The 27,777-nt window shown below is 40.7% G+C and overlaps 1 protein-coding gene across 14 annotated transcripts in view; it reads left to right on the top strand.

Annotated features, from left to right (window-relative positions):
- Positions 1 to 27,777, top strand: part of INPP4A (inositol polyphosphate-4-phosphatase type I A) — a 131,070-nt gene that overhangs the window by 52,248 nt on the left and 51,045 nt on the right. For 12 of the 14 annotated variants that reach the window (XM_056329885.1, XM_056329884.1, XM_056329882.1 and 9 more), the window contains exons 3-5: positions 24,676 to 24,738; positions 26,580 to 26,798; positions 27,645 to 27,689. In XM_056329885.1, coding sequence (XP_056185860.1) covers positions 26,693 to 26,798; positions 27,645 to 27,689 — 151 coding nt within the window. In that variant the 5' untranslated portion in view covers positions 24,676 to 24,738; positions 26,580 to 26,692. Of the gene's footprint in view, positions 1 to 6,966; positions 7,078 to 24,675; positions 24,754 to 26,579; positions 26,799 to 27,644; positions 27,690 to 27,777 lie in introns of all 14 variants that reach the window. The other 2 variants (XM_056329886.1, XM_056329887.1) reach the window with 2 other exon arrangements.

Genomic DNA, 27,777 nt, shown 5'->3' on the forward strand with positions numbered 1-27,777 from the left:
ATAATGTGTGATGATCTGCAGACACTGAATGCAAAGGTTCAAAGATGAAATGTTAGAGGCAGACAAAGCAAAAGGAACTTCAGCCTCAGAAATAATGAAGTACTGATGAGATCCTGCATTCTGGTATCAGCGGCATGCTTACCCTATGTTTTGTACTGTGTAATACATTGTATTGATCAGAGGTTTTCTGTTATCGTTGTGTGCGCTGTCCACAGAAGCTCAGGTAGATCATTAGCTAGTGACAGTATGATTTGCTCATCTTTGAACAAGTGATGTGGACGTGTTTCTGGAAATTTGTGAGATTTGAAGTATAGCCTGTGCTAAAAGGCCAGTATTTGTCACCTGTTTCCGCTGTAAGAACAAAATGGTAGTTCTTTATTTTTCCTCCTTGAACTTCTTGGGTCAACAGAGATGGAAGAAGGCAGATCTGCCTTTGCTGTCATTGAATATTGCTGTAGCGTAGAGGACTATCCTTCAGGATGGGGACTAAAACCTGCTAGGCACTTCACAAACATTTGCCAAGTATTTACTTCTCCACAGTGAACAAGCTACTTTTATGTCCTGTGATGTGGCAGGGGCAGAGGATGATGGTTACCTTGCTTAGGCCCTGAGAGGTGAATGTGAGTCCTGGTGGGGTTGCTGTTAGCAGAAGACCCTTCTGAGATGACTCTTGCCCGCTTGTTTCCAAGCAAAGTTCAGTCACAGGACTCGCCTTGCTTCCTGTGGGGCAGAGCAGCTGTTGGTGGGCTTTATGTCAGGCTGACGAGCTGCACCTGGCTTCTGCGATTTCAGAAAATAAGAGAAGTTGTGGCACGCATGCTAGTGATGTGTGGGATATGGCCTTTACGGCAAGGCACTATGAAGCAGACACCAGCCAAGTGAGACAGAGGCAGGAAGTTTTGCTGGTCTGGGAACAGGAGGCAGTGGGAGGTGAACCGTGATGCTCGTGGTCACATGTGATGCTCTTGGTCACATGGGTAATCGTGTGCAGAAATTGAGGAGGAACCCTCAGTCTCCTCACCTCTGATGTGGTGCCCTCTGCCCTTTTACAGGGTTCAGCAAAGAATGAATGGTGGAGTAGTCAGTGGTGAACAGTAGTGACTTCTCAGGTATTTTTCCCCAAGCCCTACTAAGGGAGAATAAGCTCATTTGTAAGATCAAGCAGAGTCAGCAAATACACTTTCTCTTGTGCTATTGCTTTTCTTGTATCAGATACGTGTCTTAATGCAGACTGAGGATCAATTACTGAAAAGTCTAGATAGGTGTACTGCCGTGATTGTGCCTACATCTGTAATTAAAGCGAGCGGTCAGTACCATGGACTGAGTTATTTAACTGGGACAGAATGGAGTACAGTGCACAACAGGATGCTCCAGGGGCTTATGTGTAATTTTTGCCTTTCACTACCTTGAACTGTTCAGTGAAGAATAACTTGGGAATCAGGCATGCGCTTACAGATCTTTCTTGATCCCAAGAAGGCTGAGTTGAAGTTGCCAGCAGCAAATTAGTGTTGCCAGACCCTGTAACTAGCTTTACTGTGACTTAAAAGGAATTGCGGTAATACTAGTCATTCATATCATCTTTCTTTCTTCTATTAATCATTGTCTGTATTGGAAAAAGATACGCCTGGGGCAATCCTGAATCTCCATCCAGTTCAGTGCTGCTTCTGGCTGAAGAAATTAAAAAAGAATTGTCATTCCTCACCAAGACAGCTACGTCTTCTTCCCTGTTGGGTCTGTCTCCACACTTTCAAAGAAATCCATAACAATAGAGGAAAAAACCAGCATTTGGGGCTCCCCTACAGGGACAGCATATCATCCTAATTAAGTGTTTCTCAAATGTGGCCCTGGCTGTGCTGTCAACTCCATATAGACAGATCCCACTGCTCACCTGAAGCTTTTTCTTAGATTTGGTCTGGAGAGATAATGGTAAAGAAAGAATAGAGAATGCCACCCACTTCTGTTTGGCTGCTTGCTTGGTATTATAGTGCATGTTTTCTTTCAACTGATTTGGATTTAGTGGCTTCTTCATTAAGAGTAAAAATTTAATTTTGCATATGTAAAGCTCCACATAGCTTTTTTGATTGAGGCTCTTTAATGTGTGTGTATAAAACGGAGTTTATTTTCAGTGGCATCCGTTTTAAGTAGCAGTCCCTGCTTTCCCGTCAGTGAGTTCTCTGGGTGACATCTCTAGGAAATGTGCCCTGCTAAAGCACATACTGGTATAGATGATGAAAAGACAAACTGCATGAGTGACTTATTAGTACAGCAAGCTGCTTTATGATTGTTGTTGTTAGCTTTTACTGCAAGTTTACTATCTGCTTTTACAGTTTGTTTTTTAACAAAACCCAGCATTCACTAGTTTGTTCCTTCCCCACTTGACAGTTTGCAAAGTATGTTAAAATACAGAGCAGGCTATGTGTGAGGGCATGGCTGTGTTAAATGGTCAGTGATCCTCATGTTCATCATCCTCTTGTTAGCGCTAGAGCAGTTGCATGCACCATGCCAGATTGATGTGTGTAATTGCAGTAACTACATGTGCAGTTGTTGCATAATGTGAGGCACTTGGCCTTCCGATAATGATCTATATTCCATTAAGTGTTTTTCTGACTCTGCTGATACTCGTCTGCAGAGTTAACCATGACTTTAGCAGTGAAGACAGCGATGAAGGACTGAGTTTGAATAACATCTTCAATGACGGCATAATGAGATTGAGTAGAGCCTTAATACAGGGAGAGTGACAGAAAGAAGGGTAAGAGGATGTGATGATACATAGCTAATAAGAACGGCTGTGGAGGGCACAGAGTCAGGGAGAAGGTTGCAGCAGAATTTAAGACATTTTTAGTGTCTGGAGACTACAGTGTTCTGTGGGTTATTACTTTGTGCAAGCACAAAAATAAATTAAGGGTTTTCTGGAATTAAGTGCCACTCTGACATCAAGGCATTTAAAGTGTTTGGAATGTTACCCTGTCCAAGCTTACCTTCAGTTACATAATATCTTAATTTTACTCCTGTGTTTGCATTTTAATTACAGAGCTGTTAGCGTTTAAATTACAAAATTCCCAGTACCTACTTGTTAATATTCTCAGCATTAGGTGAACTACACAGAATCATTATGAAGATTTCAGGGAAAATTGTTACACTAAAACACACTGGGAGGATTAACATTTAGTCCGAACCATCTAAACGAACCCTCAAAATCAGCTGCCTACCGTGCTACTTTCATTCTTGGAAACTTTGTATATGGATCATTTCCTACTTCTAGTGTTCTTTTCCATATAGCTAGGAAGGTAAGATAGGAAGTGACCATGCAGGTCCTTAAGTCCAGACCTCCATACATCAGGAGGTCTGGACTGTGCAGTACAAACACTTGACAGCTCTCTGTATTGTCCCCAAGGCTAGGTGGAATACAATAGCTTGAAGCACTGTAGTAACAGACAATAATCTGCAGTGGCAGTATGCCTCAGACTAGGGTATTGCTACCATGCTAGTCTCTGCAGAATAAATAGCAGAAAAAAGCTCCTAGTTATTTTTAGCTTTAGTGCATGATTTTTCATAACTTCTGGGAGGGCTGGGCAGATGGGCATTAAATACCTGGGGTCAAATTTCAAGTACGTATCTTTAATCTAAACTCAGACATCTCAATAAAAGTCCTTTGCGGACACTGCGCACCTGCAGCCCTTGGTGAAGTCAGGAGCAGTTGTCAGTGATCTGAGGTCTCCCAGGAAGTCCAGCCAGCCTTAAAGTCTACATCAGGAGAAATCCCAACTTTTCTGCTCATTTCGGTAGGACTGAAGCTTATAGTTACATATGTGCTGCCCCATAAGTGTGAATTTAGGCAGAGGCCCAGCAGAAGTTTGTAGCCATGATATTCAGAAGGAATCTTCGCTGGCTGTTTTGAACGCTGTGTGACATGAACAGACAGGTACAAACTGACTTCTAAAGCACCAGCATGCAGAAATCACACTTACACTGTTTGAAGAATGAATTAATAGGTAGGTGTCTTAAAATTCAGGCCCAATTTGTCTGAAGGAGGCAATAACACAAATATCACCTTTTAATAAGATGATTGCTTTCAGCTCAAGGCATAGGAATGCTGATTTGGGTCAAACAAAAGACCTTAAAATTGCAGACTAAGGGAGTGTTTCATGTGCTTTTAAGGTATTTTTTGCAAAGTTTTTGCATGTGTATAGCAAGCTGATAGAGATACAAAAGTGCTAAAACAACGAGAAAAGGAAAAAAAAGGAAAAAGTTCTTGGATCATATAAAAGAGGTTTCTTGAACTGGGTAGCATATTTATTCTTTTAAAAAGCCTTGAAATTTTATCAAGAAAATCATGCTTCAGCACAAAAACTTTTCCAGATGTAGCATGCTTAAGTGACCCAACGAACTGGGAAGTCTATGTGAATGTATTCAATAGTTTGTGAATATAAGAAATTGTACTGAATGGTGGGAATAAGGTACTGTGCAGCTCTTCAAGAGACTTGTGTAACAGAGATCCCAGAAGCATCTCAGATTTGCACTGGAATTTCTCGTATCAAGTTAAACAAGCACCCTAGCTATATCTTTCTGTATGTCTGGTGATTTTGGGGTCTCAGGAACTTTCAGCAATTCTTGGATATTTTACGCATCATTTCACATAGCTTTTTGTAGTCTCAGAAGAAGCATCCAGTTTCTGCATCTCTTGTATTTGAAAAGCAATTGGACTTTCTGGCTGTCAGAGTGACTTTCTATGTTTTTCTGTATTGGGAATTCTCAGATTGGAAATTCCTTAAAGGTACCTTTTTTATGTATAATTAAAATATAGATCCATTACTAAGATTTTTTTTAGAGAATTTTTTTTTACTTGATACTATTGAGTGTTATATGTATCTCTAAGGAAACTGAAAATGTGAAAAGGCAACTTCAGGCTCATTAATTTGACCTTAATAAGCTTAGAAATTTTTTTTAAGGAATGAATAAATAAAGATGCAGTAATTGAGTGGAAGGAGGATGAAACATGATCTATTTTGCTAAGATAGGTCATGTGAGACTGACCTAGTATCTTTTTTTAATAAGAAAGTAGGTTTTCTAGAAAAAGAAAAAATGTGCTAGATCTGGTCTCGGTGGATTCTACTGAACCATTTAACACGGTGCTGCATCAAAATCATTGCTCAAGGTGAAGGAAGATTGTGTTAGTGTAAGAACTGTAAACTCACGCAAAGAACTAGCACAAGGGGAGGCAGCAGGAGCTAGATATATGCGATGAATTATTCTTTGGGAGTTGACTTGTTTAGTGTTCTTGAGGCTTTTTGTTGGGTATTTTTTGAGTTGATTGTGTTGTCATGTTGAAAGTGGGCTGTTGAAACTTGCTGTTGGGAGGAGGATATTAGTTTCCAGTAGACAGTTTTAGAAAGAATGACTTTACAATTATTCGTACAAGTAGGTAATACTGAAGGGATTGAATTCAACACAGTAAAGTGTCAGGCCACACACTAGCAGGAATTCATTTACTGAGTTTAACCTTGGTGTTGAAATTAGCAGTGTAAGCTCTTACATAATCAGTGGAAAGAGACAGATTGTTAATTAGGCACCCAACGCCTGCTTTCTGCCTTGACTGTTAAGAGCTAGCTAGGCACCTGACTCTGGCATCTGTGCTGGATGCCTGAAGTTGGATGGTGCTGTGGTCTCAACTTAGGAAGTAATATCCCAGCTTTTCCCGTGAAGAGTGAGTTCAGCAATGGGAAAACTCTGAAGGAGAAAGGCCTCTGTGAAGGTGAGTGGGTTCAAGTTTGTCTCTAGTCTGTCAATTTGAGACCACTATGAAAATGATGGATGGGATCCAGGGAAGTGTCAGGAGAGGTATTTCCAGGGAAGGCACCTGAGCTGGATGCATCGGGGCTGGGACCTGACCTGGAATAAGTGTGTAACACTTCTTGCCATACCCAAGAAACTTCAGCTCAGTATGTAACAGATGCAGAGGAAAGCCGCAAGGGTGATCAAAGGAATGATATTACAAGAGGAGTCAGACAGCTGTGTTGGGTATGTCAGGAAGGCTAGCAAAATGGGAAGTGTAGTTGCTGCAGCTTTGGGGAGCTTTGGAGTGTGGTGGACATCACCTAGGTGAGAGCTAACAAGCCCGATGTCTGTAGTCCATCAGAGGACTAATAAAATCTGTGTGTAACAGTGGTGTTGTAGGAAGGTTATGATGCAGAAACAGAAGAGTCCAGACATGGTTTAGAGGTGATGTGAACTTTATATAAGGCACATCTTAGTGACTGTAGTTTGTGTGTGTATGTAGCATATGGATAAAATATTTATAGCCAACATTGAAATGCATAGTGATAATCTCATAATATATGGCAGTAGCCAGTAGGAGAATGCCTGATGTACATTTAAGGAGGAGTTTGAAGATTTATGAAGGGCAATTGCTTGGATTCTTTGGGCTTAGGCTGTTCAGCAGCTTGTGCTTTTTGATCACTGCTATACAGTGTGATACTTGCTGTCTACTGTATTGCCCTGCAATTTCCCTGCACTGTACTGGAAAAGCTGTGTGGTAAATCAGACATCAATGGAATTTGTAGGTTTGGACATAGGCGTGTTTAGTGTATGACAAAGATAACGTTTAGAAAGAAGACTGCTGGACAGCAAACTCTTGACCACTGCGAGAAAAGCTTACTCTGAACTGAAAATTGTGGTTGAAGATCCCTGATGAGCCTGTAGTGACAAATGACGGGTGCAGTACTTACAGTCAGTGACAGCCCTTGCCCCAGATATCTCCTTAGTTTGACAAATGCTTACACTTGTAGCTGTAGTGAAGAACTGCCCTTTGCCTTGAATAGTGAATGCTGTACCACTTGTCTAAAGGATGACGCACCTGTGTTTAGTTAGAAGTCGGGAAATGTCCAAGGACCTTTATTGCTCCATGACGGATGTACAGACTGCTAAGTCCTTGGGTTGGTTATCTTTAAAAGGGACATTTTGTCTTAGATTCCTGTTGTACATGCAACGTGGCGAAGACAAAGAATTTAAACGTGGCCGGTAAGGAATAGGGTCTGCACAGCGACAACTCTTCAAGGACATTGCGCAGGAATGAGATATGTGAATGAATTCTCAGAATTGTAATTAATATGTAAATGATTTCTTGGAAAACTAATGAATAGATATAAGTAGCTTGTATAAAGGGGGGGGCTGAAAAGTCCCCTCGGGGTGCCTGACTTTGGTGGAGCGATCCCCCATGCACCCAGCGCTGCCGAATAAAGATAACCTCTGCTCACCTGCATATTGCTGACTGATTCTTCAAATCAGCCTAGATGCTGGTTTGTCCAACACCAGGTTCAAAAAGGAGCTGAGTTCTCTGAGCAAGGGTAAGTAATGTGCTTTCTTCCTGTGTCGCAAATCCTTAGTTGCTCTAAGTGGCTTTATCAGCTATTAAGACATTGATCAGGTTGTTCTTTAACAGAATTATCCATAAAATAACAGGAGGAAAATGCCACAGCAAGAAACTTTTTTAACGTACTTCTGGCAACGCTATGTTTAGTTCTATAGTTATTTGTTTGTTAGTAAGTACTTAGCCTGTGTTTCTGAGGTTTTTAAGTGCTTAGAAGAGTATCAAAAGAGAATAGTACGACTTCTCTTCCCCCGCCTCCCCCCACCCCCCTTTTTCCTAATTAATTATTTCATAGCGGTACTAAGTTGTTACTGTTCTGTGGTAAAAACAATTGTGGGATGATCTCACAGTTCTTACTTGGAAAATTGCCACAGTAAAGAAAAAACACTGTTTATGGACTGCATTGTCAATAGTTTGGAAGGGGGATGTTCTGTTGGAAACACAGTGCTTTGAATGACAGTCCCAGAGAATGGATGGCAAGAAGGGAGAACTGAGAAGCTAAGAGTGAAAATGTGTGAGTGAGTGCTTTATCAGGTTTATTGTTTATAAGAGTCATTATCTATTCCTTTAGATTGAGATTCTGTCCCAGTTTAGGTTTTAACTTTTTTTTCTGTATTGTAGGTTTTATTTAGCTCCAAGTCACGTTTTCCTGGTTAGTAAACTGGAGTTTTAATTTTAAAATCTGTCTACGCCTCTTCCTGAGAGACAACACTTGGAGCATCTCAGGCCTGCATGGCTGTCACTTACAGAGATGCCCAGAAAAACTGGGAGAACATCACTTGAAGTGATTTCTGGAGGAGAAAAAAGAATCAGGTCTGAGGGACTTGTACCTCCTAAGTTTCAGGAAAAAGGCATCTCACACTCCTGTTGAGGAAGAAAAAGAAATAGAGGAATTTCTAGCTAACCTTTCTTTCCCATGACAGTTCCTCTGTTGGGGGAGGGAGGGAGGGATGAGGGGAGGAAGGGAGTGGATTAAATAAGTGCAAATGAAACATGGTATGCATCTCTGACACGATCAGTTTGGACTCTATGATCTTAAAGGTCTTTTCCAACCTAAATGATTCTATGGCAAACAAGAGTATTGTCAGGTTTAGAATATTTCCCTGGTCTGCCCAAGAACTGTTGTAGATCATCATTAAACATGAGATGCTGGAATGCAAATCTAGTCCTGTTTCATAGTCTCTTAAGACAGCTGTTTAAAAGAAAGAATTACCTTTTGAAGGTTCCAGTCTCTCTACTCGGTTCTAACTAGTTGCCTGTTTTGCTTAACTTCAGTACAGTTTAGCAAAATGAATCCCATCCAAAGACTCTACGCTTTTCTTGACCTTTTCATAGCATGGTGTTTAGTCAAGGTAAACACTGACCTCGTGGATTGTTCATGCAGATTTGTACACACTAATAAAAAATGAAATATTTTTGTACAATTAAATAGAGTCTGTGTGGACTGTATCTCTGCTGAACTGCATGCAGGACAAGGGAGGTTCCAGCTGCTTTGGATCTTTCTGTCATGGTAATTTTAATAATATGTTTTCTGTTTGGATATCTTGTAGCCTATAAAAACAAAAAATAAAATGCGTCAAGGTATTTTGGGAGTTTGTAAGGCAAGCGTGACAGGGATAATATTAATTTCTTCTTGAAATGTGTTTATGCTAATTTTGCTTTTGAAACAAAAATATATCCGTTTGGGAATATTTCTGTTCAAGATTGTTCTGTAATTTCCATATTAAAAAAACCCCAAACTTAGTGCAGCTCCTGCTAGACTTTAACCCCCAAAATGTCTAGAACACAAAGATGAGAGAGTCTAAAAGATGTGTTGTGGCTCAGGCCCTTGTGAGAGCTCACTCTCCTTGAAAGCATTTAAAAAATAAGCTGTCTGAAATTGTACTTTATTGTTGACTTTTTGCCCATGTTAATGTGAGCAAACATAGAAAAGGAATTAAAAAGTGCTGCTCGGCTGTTAACACCAAGCTGGTTTTAGTGGGAGATTTGAACACTGATCTGTTTTTTCTGAAAGGAGGCGTTTTCACTGAGGTTGTGCACGTTCATGTTGGTGACTTCCCTTCAGGCAAATCTGCTGTGATCTGTGATAAGGTGATTTTTGGAGCTGTCCCAGGCAACTGCCAAATATTCTCAAATATTCAAAGTGGAGGTGTGGAGAAAAACAGTTGTGTGGAGGAAACTCCAGCTGCATAAACCTACAGGTTTGGTATAGTGTTCTGGAAGCATCTTGGATAGTTGGATTTCCACTGCTTCAGTTGGAATTTTCGTTCCAGAAACGTGGAGATCTCCACATTGAGGTGTTTTTCTTGTCCTTCAGCTGGCGCTCTTTGTGTTTGTTAATCCCATCCTGTAAATTGACCCAGGCTCCATTTAATAAACATGCCTGTTAATACAGACAGGTACCTTCATCTTCAGTGAAGATTGTTAGCACTAGATGAACAAGGCCTGACTTCAGAGGCAAAACCGGTGTGAACTAAGGCACCAGCTATGATTTTTGTGGATGCTGGAAGGGAAAGGAGCCAATGTGAACTACCTTTTGTTGATTTTCCTTTTTTAAAGGTCTTCATTGTTCTCTAAGATGTGGGGTAAAGATCTTGTCTTCAGTCTAAAGAGAGGGGAAACTTTCACTAGGTAAACTGCCACAGAAAAACTGAAATACTTCTCAATACCTTTATTCCTTAATAACTGGAATTCCCTGAATTCTGTTTCTTTTAATGTGTGAGCCCAGGTTAATACAGGAACTGTATGATTCTACTATGAAGATTAATAACCTTTAAGAAAGGAAAAAGAATAACACTGTCCTTACAGAAATAAAGTAACAGCATTAGGAAAGAAGACTGGTAAAAAACAAGTTGAAAGCTTGTCAAATTACTTACTGGAGTATCATGGTACTAATCTGTTGCTAATAGGAATACAGAAAAGATGGTAAACAATCAGACTTCATTCTATTTGGCTCAGTAACATGTTCTGCAGCAAAAGCCAATTTTTAATGTTGTCCTTCTATCCACTGTTACTGGGAGAGGAATTTCTTGTTTTCTAGTTATGTATATATATAAATAGTTTAGTTTGGTTCTGATTTTTTTTTGTGATTTTTTTTTAAAATATTTTAGCAAAAGAGCTGTATTTTCACATGCCGTCTATGAAGGTTTAAGATTAGCATAGAATTACAGTTATATATCAGTATAAGTGATTTTGATGTTTCCATTGTTAGTGAACAAAATATTATCTTTTGTTACCTGCTTTTGTTTTATTGCTTTATAGTTCATAGGTATAGAAACAAGAACTAGGTAAAAAGAGAAAATAGAGTTTAGGCACATTTAAAATCTTTTGAACAATAAAGTAGGAGATAATACAAAATATTCTAGGTCAACTGATGCACTCTCAAACAGATGAATTCTTTGCTAGTTCAAGGGTGAGTTGTTTAACAGCATACTTAAATAGCTTTGAAGAGAAACTTTGAAAAATTGCCTTTTGTAAACATTTCAGACATATGTAGCACAAGTAATAGCTTGAAAGGTAGCATTTCATTTCTGAATTACAAACTTTATTTTTCTGGTTTATTTCTGTGATATTTCTGTGAATCAGCTTTGACATCCATATACTATAACAGGAAGAAAAAGCCTTTTCTGTTTTGGATTCATAAGTATGACACATCAACTTTGTTTTGCACGGTGCCTGTTCGTGCATTTTATCCTCAAACAATGAGTTGTATGTGTTAACCCATTTGCTCTGATGGATCAAGCAATAGCTATAAAGTCAGATGACCCTGCCACAGAGTCTTTTATTTCTTTGAGAAGGATAGTTGGGAGAGCAGTGCTTTTGGATAGTATTTGATACGGAAGGAGATAAAATCAAAAGAAAGTGTTCCTGAGGACTGATTTTTCAAGAAGGCACTGCTAGGAGCAAAAGTAACTCAGGGAGCAGTGGTTGTGGATCCCCATGGAGAAAACAGACTCCCAGAACATTGGGAATGTATGGTCTCAAGTGACTTGGTGGTACTGCAGATTGTCTGTAATTAAGAGCTTGGATATGTTGCTATGCAGTGAAGGGAAGAGGCAAGCACAGACAACAAATTTCTCATGATTTTTCTTCAAGTCCTCAAGCAGCTTGTAACTTTCCCAGCACAACTCCAGTCATCTGGAACTGCTTTTCTGGGTCTTGTTTAAAAACTGTCCTTTTTCCCCTTCCTCAGGAGCACCAATAAGTACCAATAAGTACTTGGCATCTGTTACAAAACATCTTTCATTAGATTAGACAAAATCAATACACTCAATAGGAGCCTCACAGAATAGGAAAGATCCCTTCTACGTCCAGCTGCATTCATCACTACAGAGAAGGCACTGGCATATTGTATCTTAATGTTTTGGCTTTGAATTCATATAGCACAAAAGGAGTAAGATATCTTCTGTCCTGAGGTCAGTTTCCATATTAGCAAACAGGAAAATCTGAACATGACAGCTGAAAAGATTGTGGTTGTAAAGGTGCCTGAAAAACAGACATAGCAATTACCACATGGTCATGGCTTTCCCAGAACTGAGGGGAAATTCGAGGTATATTTTTCACTTGATTCCTGCAGTCTGATTTGTAATCTTGTCAGATTAAAGAGTCCTTTTACAATATGACAGATCACATTAGGAAAATCCATTTGGACAAGTGTTTGCACACTCTGTTCTCACTTATGCAGGACTGACCTGGGGATTTTCACTGGGACGGAAAATAGAATACATTTTAACACTAGTTAGTTGGATGCCACTGTTGTATTCTCCCAGGCAATGTATTTTATCTACAGTTTAAAAAGGCAGATATAGCTGCAATTTCATGACATTTGCTTTTATGCCAGTTTAACTGCAGGCAAAACTGTCCATTTGTGTAGCTGTCACATTTAAAAAAATGAAAATGTTATTAAATATATTAACTTTTGCATGTTCTACCTTACTGTAGAGTCAAACTTCTATCGAATCATAGAATCATTTAGGTTGGAAAAGGTCTTTTAAGAGCATCAAGTCCAACCGTGAAGCTAACACTGCCGCATCTGCCGCTAAACTGTGTCCCTAAGCACCACATCTATGGGGTTTTTAAACATCTCCAATGAGGGTGATTCCACCACCTCCCTGGGCAGCCTGTTCCAGTGCTTGACCACCCTTTCAGTGAAGAAGTTTTTCCTAATATCCGATCTAAGCCTCCCCTGGCACAACTTGAGGCTGTTTCCTCTTGTCCTGTCACTTGTTACCTGGGAGAAGAGACCGACCCCCACCTGCCCACAGCCTCCTCTCAGGCAGCTGTAGGGAGCGATAAGGTCCCCCTGAGCCTCCTTTGCTCCAGGCTAAACACCCCCAGTTCCCTCAGCTGCTCCTTGCAGGACATGTGCTCCAGACCCTTCACCAGCTCCGTTGCCCTTCTCTGGACACGCTCCAGCACCTCCACGTCCCCCTTGCAGTGAGGGGCCCAAACCTGAACCCAGTGTTTGAGACGTGGCCTCAGCAGTGCCCAGTACAGGGGGGTAGCCCTAGCCCTGCTGGCCACACCGTTTCAGATACAAGCCAGGACGCCGTTGGCCTTGTTGGCCACCTGGGCACACTGCTGGCTCATGTCCAGCCGGCTGCTGACCAGCACCCCCAGGCCCTTTCCCACCAGCCACTTCCCAGCCCCCCTTCCCCAAGCCTGTAGCGCTGCGTGGGGCTGCTGTGACCCAAGGGCAGGACCCGGCACTTGGCCATGTTGAACCTCACACAGTTGGCCTTGACCCATCGATCCAGCCTGTCCAGATCCCTCTGCAGAGCCTGCCTGCCCTCCAGCAGATCAACACTCCTGCCCAGCCTGGTGTAATCTCCAAACTATACTTCTCACACCCTCTGGATCTCTGAAAACACTCATCCATTTGCAAGATGGGAGTTACAGTACCAATCATTTGAATTAGCTAAGCTACTTGTGGGCCTTAGGTCATATAAAAACTGGTAGTACAACAGAATTGTAGAGAACAGTATTTTTGTGGCTTTCACATTCTTTATGGTGAACTGTGGCTGTGTACCTGAGGTTGTCTAGCACTTAGATAATTTCGTAGCCAAGATCAAGATGTGATTTGGTAGTTCATTGCACATGGAGTTCTCTTTAAAATCTGAGTCCGTATTACCACAGAGCCATCCCTCAGATACTTAGCCACAGAGCTATTCAGAATGGAAGAGTTAACAAAGTGCTTGTTGAGCGCACACTGGTACCACTGTTCCTGCATCATCCTCTGTTAGCCTGAATTTTCACAGGGATTTGATGCTGTTGCTGCTTCAGTATTGAAAGGTCTGAAGGGTTTGGATCAAGTGCTAGTCTCCTGCATTTCAGCCAGTGGGCCCTGGTTTCATTCCCCTAGGTAATGCCAGAGACTGATTTTTCTTTAACTCACTTTTATTTGGATGAGCAGGTTGCTTGTTTGGGTTTTCTTGTAAGTGTATACCTCATAAAGAAGTATTTGCCCTGTGGCTTTCAGTTTCAGTTTGTTTTTATTTTCTTTGTTGAAAAAGATTACTTTTTTTTGTTGTTGTTTTTAATTGGATAAAGGAGTTATTAATAGACTTTCCCTTTTCAGAACTGGAAAATGCCCAGAAGGGCTTTTGCTCACACTTTCCAAATACAAATTTACTTCTAAATTGAGACCAAACATGGAAAAGTTGAGAATGTTAGGTGAATAATTTGTGTAGTTCTGAGCAGATGGAAACAATGTAAAATGAAAAATGAAATTAGTCTTGACAATCATAGCTGTTTGGTTCGTATAATGTTTAAGTTGGTGGTTTTAAATTGTCCGTGAACTATGCAAATAAGTTGGTGGGAAGTGACTGAGCAAAGCAAGCCTACGATCAGTAGCTTTAAATTAACTTGTACCAAATGGTTCTTCACTGGAAAATTTTCAGGGAGTTTTCAAATCAGAAAAGTTTAAAAGATGTTGATATAAGAGTTTAATAATATCCCATTTAATTTTGTCATAGTTCTAGCTTGTTTCACTTCAAACAGGTAAAAAGTTTAGGTTTATGATATTTACTGTTTTAAAATAATTATTTGACAAAGATGGATTACACTGATGTCTGTGATTTACAGTGGTATCACTGTGGGCAGGTGATCATTTTATGTTTTCAGTGGAAGCAAATAGATTGTGCTTGGACCATAGATGTTACCCCCGTGATCACAAACTGGCCTAGCAATGTTATGTCTAGCTCTCATTCTTGCATCTTTAGTCTATAAAAACTCTCTAAATTAAGTTAGAGATGAGGTCTGCATGGCCTGAAAAAGCTGGAAACAGCAAAATTAGTGCTCCCAACTGTTTAAAAATTTCTGTCCTAAAACACTGGATGACAACAGGATCTGCTGGTTCCAGTAAATGGTGAAGAATGGCACTAAATTCCATGTCTGTGCCCTTATACTCAAAACCTTTTTTATATGCAAAGATGAAACACACCTTATATCTAAAGGCAAGAAGCTGTTGTTATTATAATTAAAGTCTTTACAGTCTAATCCAGGAATCATTACTTGTGCAGATCTAGTAATTACAGGAAAAGAAAGGATGCTTCTGTATAGGGGAAAGTCTCAACAAATAACAACACAGTTAAAATCATTGAACACATGGAGTGTCTATGTCTTTATCCTGCTATAATGCTCATCCTTCTGCTCCTCTGGGTCCTAAAGTGGTTTCATTCTTGTGGTGGGGATGTGGGGGTGTTTAGGCAGTTGTCAGCACCTAAAGGACTTCAGATGCTGACAGGAGGAGTATGGTGTTCATGTTGATAGTTGCTGCTGCTTCACTCTAGGATCCACTTGGGGTTATTTTTATGTTTGCTAACAAGCTTCTAAACTTGCTCTTTCTTCATTGGTCTGCAGCTCCATGTTACATCCGAATTTACTACATGTGGTACCTTATGTACATGTTAGATAGCTATTCCTTTTTTCTGTTTTTTATCCCTAAAACCAGTTTTGTCCAGCCTCAGATATGCAGTCCTTGAAGTGACCATGGGTGAGCTGTCTAGCTACAGTGTCTTCAAGTGTCAACTCTATCTCCTTTTATCCCATGCTTTTACTCCTGTCCATCGTGTGTCTCCACTTCTCAAGGCCTCTGCTACCATACTAGTCCTGTATTTTTCTACCCTACATAATTTTGTTAAGAGCTGTAAAATGATGATGTTACCATGCAAAGATAAACAGAAGTAAAAACAAATTAGCCCTAGACATCTGGGTGGTTGGAAAAATCGTTGTTACAACTAAACCAACTTTAATTGCAGGCTAAAACAAAGTTCCAAGCAGGTCAAGAAAAGTTCAGACAGAGCAAGCCTGAAAAGCCCAAGTTCTCAGGGTTTGCAAGCTGCCCTGCAAGGCTTTATGGCCAGTCACTAGTGATGGCAACGTGGTATTAAAGGGCTACAGGGTAAGAGTGCTGCAAGGGCCAACGATGAACTGTGGTAACACAGTATGTCCTGTTAGCACCCGCCGTTAGGTACAGAGGTCTGGTGCGATGTCCAGCTCAGAAAGGTCCCAGGGTGCTTGCCAACTGAATCAGGGAGTGCAAACCTGGAGATGCCTCACGAAATACCAGTACTGCTCTTTATACTGTTTTTCTTTGTCCCTAGTGCTGCCTACTCTCAGATCCTCCAGGCTTGATTAACCTTTTGCTCTGACCCAGTCATTATATTCAGCTTTTGGTCCTGCCCTTTTTCCCAGAAGGTATTGCCTCTCCAGCAGTGATGCAGAGACACAGAGACACCAGGTGTAGGAACATGTGCCCACACTGAGATGCAGTTTGGTGTCTTAGTTTAACCTGTTGCAGAAAGTGGCTTTGATGAGATGGTTGGACTATAAACTTGTGTGGCTGAAATGCAGGTACCTCTTCTCATCTGGGCCAGAAGAGCAAGACCAGTAGCCATGGGCAGAAATATAATCTCTGCTGCCTTGCCTTGGAGGTTTGACTGCTGAGGTAGGCAGCATGCTTATGAATTTCTGATGAGGTGTGGTGGGAGGCACCAGGAATTAGCAGGAGAAGTTGGCGTCACTGTTGCTTGCCTTCAGCATGCAAAAATTGAGAGTAAAATGTATCAGTCATGAGAGTGAGTTAGTCATGAACTTTAAGAGAGGAAGGTAATCTGGGATGCATCTTTTATATTTTTCAGGCTTGTCTGTATTCATGCAAAATTTGCTTTTAAAAAAGGTGAGATGTCACTTGGCTTGTAGTAACACACCAGTTTTATAAGGCATGTTGGTGCTTGGACAATTGACAAAGCTCTGACATTTAAGCTTGTATTTTTGAGCACCAAGTGCTGCAAGGAACTCAGCACTAATATATGCTCTTTGTCCTTGCATAGCATTGATATCTTTTCGTGATTGTTGCTACCATCTCCACTGCAGCTGTTATTTTTTTAAATAAACTTTTGATGCCCGCTAAACTACATCAGTTCTAAAGATTAATCAGTGCTAGTTGCTGAAAACAAACCAGTAGACTGGGGTTACAGTTATTTGAAAATTGTTTTTAAAAGCCCTGAACCTCAGAAATCCATGGCTGTACCCTATAGGAGTCTTAATTTTTCTCTGAATTTTGATCTGAACTGTTTATTTTGTTTGGTCTCTTAGTAGATGAGGGAGAAAGAAAAGAATGTTGTTATAGCAGAATATGTTGCACAATGTGTTGCACAATGCATACTGCAGCCACAGAAGTACTTGCTACCCTCTCTGTCTGAACAGACCACTTTTACCTGTAATATGTTGGAGCGAGGAGACGTGAACCTTCTAAAAAACATTTTTATTTGTCCATGGGTATTCATATGTTTGCTTATTTTATGCTTATGATCTGCTTTTTTTGTAGATTGCATTCTTTATTTATTCCAGTTTTGTGCTACTGATTTAGGCCTTTTAAATTCAGCAAATATGGCAAGTTCCTGTATATTCCAAATATTTTTCCAGTGTGTTTTAAAATGACCCGTGTCTGTCAGCACATGTAATCTTTCCCACATGGTTGTGTTTCAGTAGCTTTGCTTCAAGTCAAGAATCCATTTAGTAAATTATATTGTCAGGTCTTGTTAGCAACAGTTCAGTTTATACTTGACGTGGATTTTGCTCTTTACAAATGTGGTAAAGTGTACTTTCTTTTACAATCCAGGTGCAATTTATTCTGTCTTAAAACACATAAGCAAATATGTTGGTCAGCAGAGTTAATTATGTTCTGGTACAGTTATAGCTTACTCTGAACTGTTTCATTGGGCTATGCTTGCACCTTCCTGTTTCTTTTTTCTGAACTGAATTCTAGGTGTACTGTCTCCTGCTGATAATTCTCATCAATACAGTCACTGAGATCAGGCTGTTGTTGAATATGTAGAAATGTGGGTTTCTCTGAAGTTACCATCTTAACCTGTTTTTTCTGAAGAGTGTTAGTAGTGTCCTTCCTTGTGACCTGCAATGGGCAGATGGTGATACTCTGAGACCTCTGAAAAATTACTTTTTAATGTTTTCTGGCTTTGTTGGGAAATGAAATTGTGACTTCCTTTTCTGAAATACAGGTGTCTGCAGCTGTTCCTTGCCTATAGCAGAAAAGCTTGGACAAATTAGTGTCTCTCAGACCCTGTCACTTCATGTCCCACTTCCCCTTCTTGTTGGCCTTGATCAGAATACAGCTGCTGTAACCCATGTTGTGAAGGGCAGGGAGGATGTGTGTGTGTGTGTGTGTGCGTGCGTGTGGGAGGGAGGTCTGGGGCATAGGGAGGAACTGGGATAGCACACATGCATCCACTGCCCCAGAGTGCCCCTACTGCATTGGGCAATGCAAACACAGGGTAATAGTCATCCCTGAGTCTCCTTGCTTCTTCCCAGTGCTTGGACTCCTGAATCATTTTTGAATGTATAAACGTTTTTGAGTATATAAAGGCTGCATCTTGTTCAAGGGCCACTCAGAAATGGGTTTATTTCTTCTTTCAGTGTCTGTCTTGAAGCATAGCTAATGGCTAACAGGTGATGAGCAATATCTTTTGCTCCATTTATCCCTGAGTCCTGCTTCTTGAGAAGCAGCTCAGAAGTCCATCCTTCCTCAAACCTACCGGCCCTACTCCCTTTTGGCTGTCATCTCAGCTCACATCTGCCATTATCTGGTTGATGGAGAACTCTGTGTGTTTCTTCTCACAACTTGGGCAAGAAAGCAAAACAAACTTTGGGGGGTCTTTGGCTGAGATCCTAGGAATCTGGACAGGGTTTTCTGGGTGACTTTGAAGTCTTTGACAGGGCCAGCAAACTGGGATCTGCATGCTGTCTAAAGAGATTATCAGGGAAAACATTTTCAGAAACCGGCAAGACCCTGAAGCAGCACACACATGCGCCACCCCCACCACCCCCACGCCATTATATCTTACAGGGTGATATTACTGTTAACCCACAGGGTAGGACTGGCATGAAAAAAGGGTGCTGTCACTGGGACAGCTGTTCCACCAAAGCATTGAAATGGGAGCAGTGGTGGGCAGCATAGACTGTTGGCCTGTGTGGAGTTGAATGCTTATGCTTCCAAATGCCAGCATCCCACCACTTGTTTACTTGACTCTAAAAAGGAATCCAGGAAAGAGCCTTGTAGTCAGCATCTTGGCCCATAACAAGCTTCTAAATTAACAACATTGATTTAGAAATATTAAGGTAAACAAACAAATCATTTTGTTTTCCAGGAAGGAGAAATGAAAGCAGCACAAAGGAATCTGATATCTGGAACCTAAAAGGAGTTGATTCATTTGAAGAGACATCCAGTGTCATGGCCATTAGGCATAGTCTAGGCATGCACTGTGTAAGAAAAAAAGATATATGGATCAGAAGTACACACACAGAACAGTTCAGGGGTACAAAACAAACACTGATGGAGAAATATGCATCAGCAGATTTGTATTAGTAGCAAAAGACTCCAGTTTTGCTATGCTGCCTAAATCCTGGTAATAACCTTTATGGAATATTACTCCCACACTAACATTTATTTTAAATTTTCTAAATACTTGACACTTGTTTCATTTCTTGAATCAATTAGTTATGTCTTGTTGAAAACACTTATGTTAGAGAAAGGATTCATCCTTTTTTTCCTAAAATCGTAAACCAAGGTTTATCCTTGGTTGCTGCTATATATTTTTAATTTATATAAACGTTTTAAACAGTGAGTGTAGGTATCACAGAAAGTCAGAGCAATGCCATGTAAAAATAGAGAGTGCTTGGGAGATTTTTCCGGTGTGCCTGTGACCTAACAGAGCGTTCTTTCCATGTGGGAAAATGTAGTGTCAGGAAAGTAAATGTTTAAACTGTGACCCTGGTGCGCAGTCCTGTTGCACAGGTGAAGCTCAGTGGTTTCAGAGCAAAATGTGAGATCCCATCAAACACATAGAGGACAGTGCTAACAGTAGCCTGTGATTCCTGGGTTGTTTTGACCAGAATACACTAGCTTTAATTGGTATGACATTACTTTCTGAACTAGATAAGTATTATAGGCAGATAAATCAGATAATTCCTTAGACTGTTTGTTGTAATCAGAGCTTGACCAAAACTTCTGATTATAAATCTAGTTTCAGTGCTTTTATCCCTCCGTGTCTTCCATGGTCCTCTCTCATTGCCTGTATGTTGGAGGTGTTTTCCTGCCATCCGTCTGTAATCAAAAGCAATATAAAATCTTCAGCAAATGTTAAGGTGTGCCTGGTTCATCTCCATTTCAGGTCATAAACCGTTGGGGTTTCTTTTGCTTTGTTCTGCCTTTGTTCCCCCCCCCACACCTTTTCCTGCAGCAGGAGGAGCTGAGAGGGGGTTAAGCTCTTTGCTTTTTTCCAGTTAGAGCAATGCTGTTTCTGCATTGTGAGTGTCATGGTTATGATGAAAGACTGCTTGTGAAGAGGTGAGCTTTAGAAGGGTGTCCAAAGGACCATCAAATTCAGGAATGTGTTTCCAGTCCAAACTCCTCAACAGAAAATATGTCCCCTGTTCTCATGGGCTTTTCCATGTCTGTATAGGTAGCGTAAGAACCCTGGGTCATGAGGAGAGAAGTCATTCCATGCACAGGAAACTTCACCATGATGTTCCCAGCACATTTCTTGTGGAGAGGCTAAAGATTAATTTAGGGTAAAGACCATTTGTAAGCTGTTTCAGTTTCTGTTGGTAAAACAACAGAAGAGGCTGGGGGAGTTGGACTTCAAACTGCTCTGTAGCAAGACTCATCATTTTCCATGGCATTGTGCTGTGCACAGCTTGATAAAAGCTGTTCTGCAAAGTGAAACAGAGCTGTGCTTTTTCCTTTCTAGTTAGCAAACACGTATGTTAGTAATGCTCGCTTCCACCTGCAGGTGTGGATATTTTTGTACTCGTAGAAGGAGTGCTGAAGAAATAAGAGTGTTGTAATGACAAGTGAAATTAAACCAGTATCTTATTATGTTAAGAATGCTAATTGTGTTTCAGCTGCAAATATAGACAGTCTTAATTTGCACAAAAAAGTAAGTGGCCTGAATTGCAGTTTTCTATTAAAAGTACTCAGATATATTAAAGAAATAAAATCAGGTTTCTAGATCAATTGAGTTTGTTGAAGTTCATAGCAGGAAAGAGTCAAGAAGAAAGTTTGTGATTTACAGATTTGTCTGTACCTAAGTGGGAGAGGCTGGGCAAGAAAGCAAAGAGAAAACAGGCTACTTTCTGCTGCTGAAATGGCCTTCTATCTAAATGTCACTGAAAGGTTGCATTTGGGGATTTCCATGCTGCACAAATGTATTCATTGTATATTGTGGTATTTTCTTTCATTTTCTTGTGGAAGGCTTTTCCCTGTTCTCGCTGAGGTCACCCACTTGCTCAGAATCTTCAGGAGAGCTTCATAGAGTGATGAGAAGACTTCAGGGTAACCTTATATTCTTGTCCTTGGTAATCAAGATTTTGGTCAGTGGGACATTGAACCAGCTTGTGAGGGGAACCTAGAATTAAGGAGTAGACGTGGAGGGTGAAATACAACCTCTTTGTGGAGCTGATAGACTGGACCTGCCAAGTGAGGTTTTGGTGGGGAGGTAATTTCAGTGGGAGACAAAGGTCCATATTGAATTCTGGCACCACTTGCTTTCTTTTGCCTTGCCAAGGGGCATGGTAAAGGGGATGTTGTAGGTCATGGAGTGAGTGGAGCAAAACTCTGTTGTCAGCCTATGGACCTGCAGTTAGACATAGGCTGTGTTGCTGCCCGCGTGAGTTTGGCTGGAAGGAAGAATCTGACTCAAGGTGTCAAGGTCATGGCTCTGACTTTTCCTGTTGTGATCTGTGTGAGGTCCAGGGCATTCAGTCTCCTATTAAATGAGATAGAAGAGTGAAGTGCTTGTGAGACTTTGAAGAAAATAGCTCTTAATCAATGTCCATCTTAGCAGGCTTTCACTAGGAGCTGCTGTCCTGAGAGCTGATGTTCTGCTCTTGGGCTGGCTCTGCAGCCATGAGTGATGGGGTTGATCCAGACCTTCACTTCAGACTCCGAAGCATGGTTCATAAAGTTCCTTGCATCTTCTTTGAAACAGCTGTTGGGGATGGGAAGCTGGAATTACTGGAAGATTGGTCTTGAGCCAACATGGCAGATCTTGTTTCACAAGGTTTTCTGTGGTTGGAGTTAAAAACAAACAAACAAACCCAACCTGTGTGCTAGTTATACTAGAGATGGTGCTCTCACGTGGAAGGCAACACAGTCAGAACTTGGCATAGTCGGGCATTTGATCCTTTCCATTGTTTTGTCCATAGTGACAGAGTTAATAGGATGTTAGTTGGAAATCTGGCCATGTTGCAGATCCAGAAGACTTACTATTTCAGACAGTATTCATTTAGTATTCAGTAGTGTATTGCTAAAACATTTTCAACCAGAGAAACTGTTATCTGAAGAATGCATTTGGCTGAAGGAGCCATCCTGATGTTTCAAAGTGGATTGTTCAGGAACAGGAACCCTAATTTGTAAGGCTCAGAGAATGGACCTTACAGCTTAGAGAGTCCAGAGAATGGTAAAACTAATTGCAGTTCAGTAGGTACCCCACGACTACTTTTTCACTCCCTCTTGGAGATGATGATTGCATCTCCATTTTTTTAAAAGCATTAAAGAAGGTGTCACACTCTCCCTTTCTCTATTACTCTTTTAATGTAGATGTATCAGTGATGTTTAGCCTTCCACTGCTGTTGCATTTTCTGCTTTGACATGGCTCTTACCCGATCAAATGCCATAAGCCCAGAGCACCGTGGCTGTAGGAAAGTAGAGTTGCTAGACTTTGATTTAGTCTATAATTGGAGTTGCCTTTTTCTCCTGCTTATTGATGTGTGAGTTGGAAAAATCGTGTGTTTCTTACAGTTGTGGAATGGGTGTCAAAAAAGGTAGGTGTTAGGGTGAAAGAAGGTTTGATCTCACCTGACACATTTGTTTCTTCAAGGGGTAGTTTGGTAGGAGAGTTAGTGTTTTTTTCAAGAAGGCAACAGACCAAAGCACTTTGCCAGAACAGTTAGCTTGTAGTTATACAAGCTAATCATCAAGGGATTATTTTGGGGCCGAGATAATCATCGTTTTCGCTTGCGATCTTGCAGGCAGGCAGCGTGAGACCAAATGTCCAAGTTTCAAGCCCACAGGATATGAGACCACGCAGCTGGGCAGAGTGGCATTTGCTTCCCATGACCAACTGCCAGGACTGAAGGTAGCAGGCCAGAAGTGGCATCTAATGAAGATCTTTTCTTCTGGTCATGTGCTTTTGTGCTAACAGAGCACAAAATAAATATTCACACAACAGAAATGAGGCTTGTTCAGAAGCTTTTTCTGCACAGTGGAAATGGCCATTACTGATAATGGAGGTCAATAACAGCTTTTCATGCTTCTGTTGAAGCCACAGTTGAAAACTGGGCTTGCAGCAAAACTTCATGCAGTACAAAGCTGCACATACTGCCAACGTCCTCTGTCTGCAGTATTAGTAAGGGCAAAGCCAAAGGCTATGTGTAGATGCATCATGCCATCTTCAGGATGGGGTTTGCCTGGACATGAATTGCATCAGCCTTTGAGGATTGCAGGCTGCAGGAGTGGTACTAACTAGTCTTTGGTACCATCTACGGAAACTATCTGGGGTGCTAATACTACCTTTAATTTGGTAGGAATCCTACCTCCACTGATTTTTGTCAAAAACACGATCATAAAGTTGTCATTGTTGAAATGGTTCTGATTCAAGAAAGTGATCAGAGCACCTGTCATTTGGGTCTGTCAGGCTGTGCAGAACGGAGGGAAGTCATCCCTGCCTGAGCTAACAACCTGAACTGTGGGAGGGATCCAGTTTGCCCAGCTGTAGCATCAGGCCTAAGCTAGTAATCTAAATTCTTTCTATAATGAGAGAGAGGAGTGTGAGTGTGTGTGTGTGTATCTTCATGGGGTGATTCATCCCACCTACCTTAGAAAATGGTGACTCATTCTCTGGATGTGCTTCTGTCTCACCATTGACTATGCAGAGAACCTGGGCAGTGGGTTGTGATCAGATACCTGCCTCCTGTGCAGTTTAGGGAAGACAGAACCCTTTCCGCAATTGATAAACGCTCATAACCTATGTTCTTAAGCAGTCTTGGGTAATTGGTAGGACTGGTGATTAAATCAAAAAGCTCAGACTAGACTTCCTCATCTCTTTTACTGTAGTGTGGCGTACACAGGACATCGTAAAAGGTTTATCCTTTTAATGCAAATATACTTGAATGAGACGGTACCACTAGCAAATACAGACCTTCAGTTAACTTGCAGCATATTTAAAAATAATTCACTTTTCTGTATGCTTCTAGCTAGCTGTTCGTAGAGGCCTACCTTGCACGGTAATTTCACCCAGTGGAGAAAGAGTGCTGCGTTCCGATGTGTTGAACTGTTTCGACACAGGATCTTTTCTCGTGACAGCGGTGGTTATAACTCTTCCAAACAGCAAAATTTTGAAAGTTTAACTATAGAAAAGCACAGTAACAAATGCTGTCTCATACTTAACATATCATATACATTCCTTTTTCTTAATAGCACCAAGCCTTCCAGTAAACATGTTAACGTATGTTTCTTACAGCTATTCTACCCACTCACCAAATGCTGACCTGAAGTTAGTCCTTTTCAGCACAAGCTTACTGCTTTGTGCTCCTGCTCTGGCTACGCTATCGCTATGACTAGAGCTGGATGAGGTCCAGCCAGAGGATCATACTCTTTTTTCTGTTTTCAGAAAACTTTAATGTGAGAGCTAGTAATCAGAAGTTAAATTTAATTAATCTCAGTGTGGTACCTGCCCCTTGGTTGTGATTTATGCTGTATAAAAAGATTGATTGTTTTGTTAATTTTTTAGATGTGGACTTAAGTGATGTTACGATACGCAGAATCCCTCCACACATGAGGAAAAGAGTCCTCTGTAAGTATGATCAGTGTAAGTAAATTTAAAACGTATGATTATGTGAGGAATTAATATTGCAATTTAAATGAGTAGTTGAGAACTTAGAGAGCCTTGGAAAATTATTACATGCAGTAATTTTTAAGAAGAAACAATTTAAAACCAGAGAAAATACCTGGCCCTATTTTAACTTCTCAAGGATTGGCCTTTTCTAAGGATAGATTAGATGAACTCCATAGAATTCCCTTCCAACCTCAACTATTCTGTGATTCTACATGAATTCTAAATCTGCCTGCTTTAATTTTTGACTGTCATGAATTATATCTATAAGCTGAGTGTTGTTTTGTATGCTGTCACTGAGTTTCTAAGCTTCGGGGGATGGGGTGTTCAGAGCTCTCAATTTCTGCTTCTTCCACTCAAGAATTCCTTTTTTTCCTATTTGGAGTGGCTTATGACATTATATTGTATAAACCTGGGTTGAATCACTGAGCCAAGTTATTAGTTCTGAGTGGCCCATCTTGTGGACACAGCCCAAATTCCTTCCTCCCTAGAATGAGCTCCCCATTTAAAATCTCATTTCCTAAGCTTCTGTATATGGCCAGGATTGCATGCAATTCAGTTGTCTTAGATGCTTAACTTGCATCTGAATTTTAGATGTGAACCAGTGCTAGTAAAGAAAGTGCTTGAGTTCACTGTGGAGAGAGGGAGATTCTTTTGAAATCCTCCAGAGGGAGATGCTGACTAGCTAAAATCAGAGACTTAAGTTAGGCAGGTTTTGAAATGCCGATTTAAAACACAAGTGAAAGCTACGTGCTTTATTTAATTAGAATGCATCTTACCCATTGTTAGATCCGTCAACCTAAAAGGAAAAAAATTATGCTGCCATTATGCAGTGTGGTTTGAATGTTTTGTAAAAATAATGAGGGGCTGCTGTGAAGGTATTAGTCACTGTATTACTACCTTTCAGGTTTATCAGACTTCACTCCTGATCTCACTTCCTAAATGAATTGAGTTTGTCATAATAGTATGAAATGAATACAAAAGTTCCATAACTGCAGTGCTGATGTGGCTGATGGAAGGAACATTCAAATTCATTAGCCAAACCAAAAGCACCGCATTTAACAAAATAACCAAATTTTCTATAGGCTGTGTGTTTCTTTCCTACCGTAACATTTCAGTTTATAGCGTTGTGAGGGGAAGAACAATTGTCGTGGATGTCTGTAGCCTAGTGAAGTGTGGGGTGAAGGAGAAGCATGGACGCTGCCATGTGCCACAGCAGCAGGCATCCCCTTTTGCTTTTCCTTTCCATCAGCATCCCAGAATTCCAGCCACGCTCTGGCCCGGTGGGTTTTCTTTACAGTTTTCAACATCCCTTTTCCCTTGGCGGTACAGCCTGGAACGACACAGTGTGCTGACGCCAACTTGCTGCCCTTTTGTTCTGCGTTCCGCCGACTCATTGTCCCTTGGTCCTTACCCCTTGTTGTACCTCTGCAGGCAGAAGCCCCATCTGACAAGTTTATTTGTGTTCCCCAGGGATTATGAAAACCAGGAAACTTCATTAAGGATGGTTTAATAAGTTAGACAAAGGAGAGGAGCAGCTGGCATGCTAACGAGTCTCAACCCCCGTTCTCTGACAGAAGAGCCTTTCTTGCATGTGGAACCGTCTTCAACAATGTGCAGTAAAATGCTGCGAGTGTACGGTTCATGCAAATTGAGTTACTGTGCATTGGATCTGCCTTGAGTGTTTTATCTGAATGACCTGAGGCAATTTTATGGCAGTAGATTTGCCGCTGTCAAAAAGTACAGAAGCTAGATAGTGGCCTAAAATTTTGGTGTGTGCTTTTTCTCTCTTTATCACTTAGCGTGGTAATGTTAGAGGAATAGCCGTTGGAGACAACCCGCTGCACTCTGCTACTGTGCAAGACAAACATCGGTAAAGCCAAGCAGCAAGAAGAGAAGGGTTCTTCATGACAAAATGACAGCAAGAGAACACAGTCCCCGCCACGGTGCAAAATCCCGCACCGTGCAACGGGCCTCCACCATCGATGTCACCTCTGACATGCTAGGTCTTTCTCTGGCAGGTACGTGCCTTCGTGTCAGCTGTTGCTCCTTTCGGAATATGCATTGTACTTTTTTTTTATTATTTTATTTTAAATGCTAGAAGATTTGATGTGTCTGGTTATCTGGAGGGTATGAGATAAAGGAATTATACTAAAGGATTAAAAAAATCTTAAACTTACCATTTTTAAAGTGGACAAAAAATTAAAATTGGAGAGGGAAGAAAAAAAGAAATTAAACTAGATTTTGTGCACTTGTGTTTATCAGTCAAAAATAAGCAATTGGGAAGCAAACAAAAGAATGTCAAGGTCTAGGAAGAGTCTTGGCAACCTCCTTGTTTGACATTGTATAAAATTTTGAAGAGAGTTCAGGGAGCTGAGAATTCTCTCCCGTATCTTTTATGATAAGTAAATTAGGGTTGTAACCCCCAGAGACTTTCTTTGATTAGTGAGAGAGACAGGTACTTTCAAACTTCTCCCTATTCACTGATCACAGAGGAGGTGTATTTTATATACCTCGTGATTTAATAATTTGGTATAGTGGCTCAGACACTTAAGTGGCTTTAATCCTGTTGTTTTGTACTGAGATTTGGCATTTTATATTCCCATATTCTGTATAATCCTGCATAGTTTTACATATTTTAACATTTTATAAAATTAGATTATCTCAGGTTTTCCAAATCATTTTTAGATACCAAAGATTAGCTAACAAATATTTTAAATAGCAGTCATGGCTCATTGAATTAAAAATACTTTTTTTTTTTTTTTCTAGAAAATTTAATTTCTTTCTCTGTATGACTGCAGTTTTAGGAAAGGATTCACACAACAGAAATGTTTGGCTAATCTTTTGTTAATTTTTCTGGTTTACAGGAAACATTCAGGATCCAGATGAGCCGATTTTAGAGTTCAGTTTAGGTAGGCTTAGTGATTTTTATGCTAATTTTGATGATGCATGCTGTTGAGTATGTGAGCAGGATTTTAATTGTTAATTTTGAAGGGCCTT

This window comes from Falco biarmicus, chromosome 2, assembly GCF_023638135.1.
Source record: "Falco biarmicus isolate bFalBia1 chromosome 2, bFalBia1.pri, whole genome shotgun sequence".
NCBI lineage: Eukaryota > Metazoa > Chordata > Aves > Falconiformes > Falconidae > Falco > Falco biarmicus.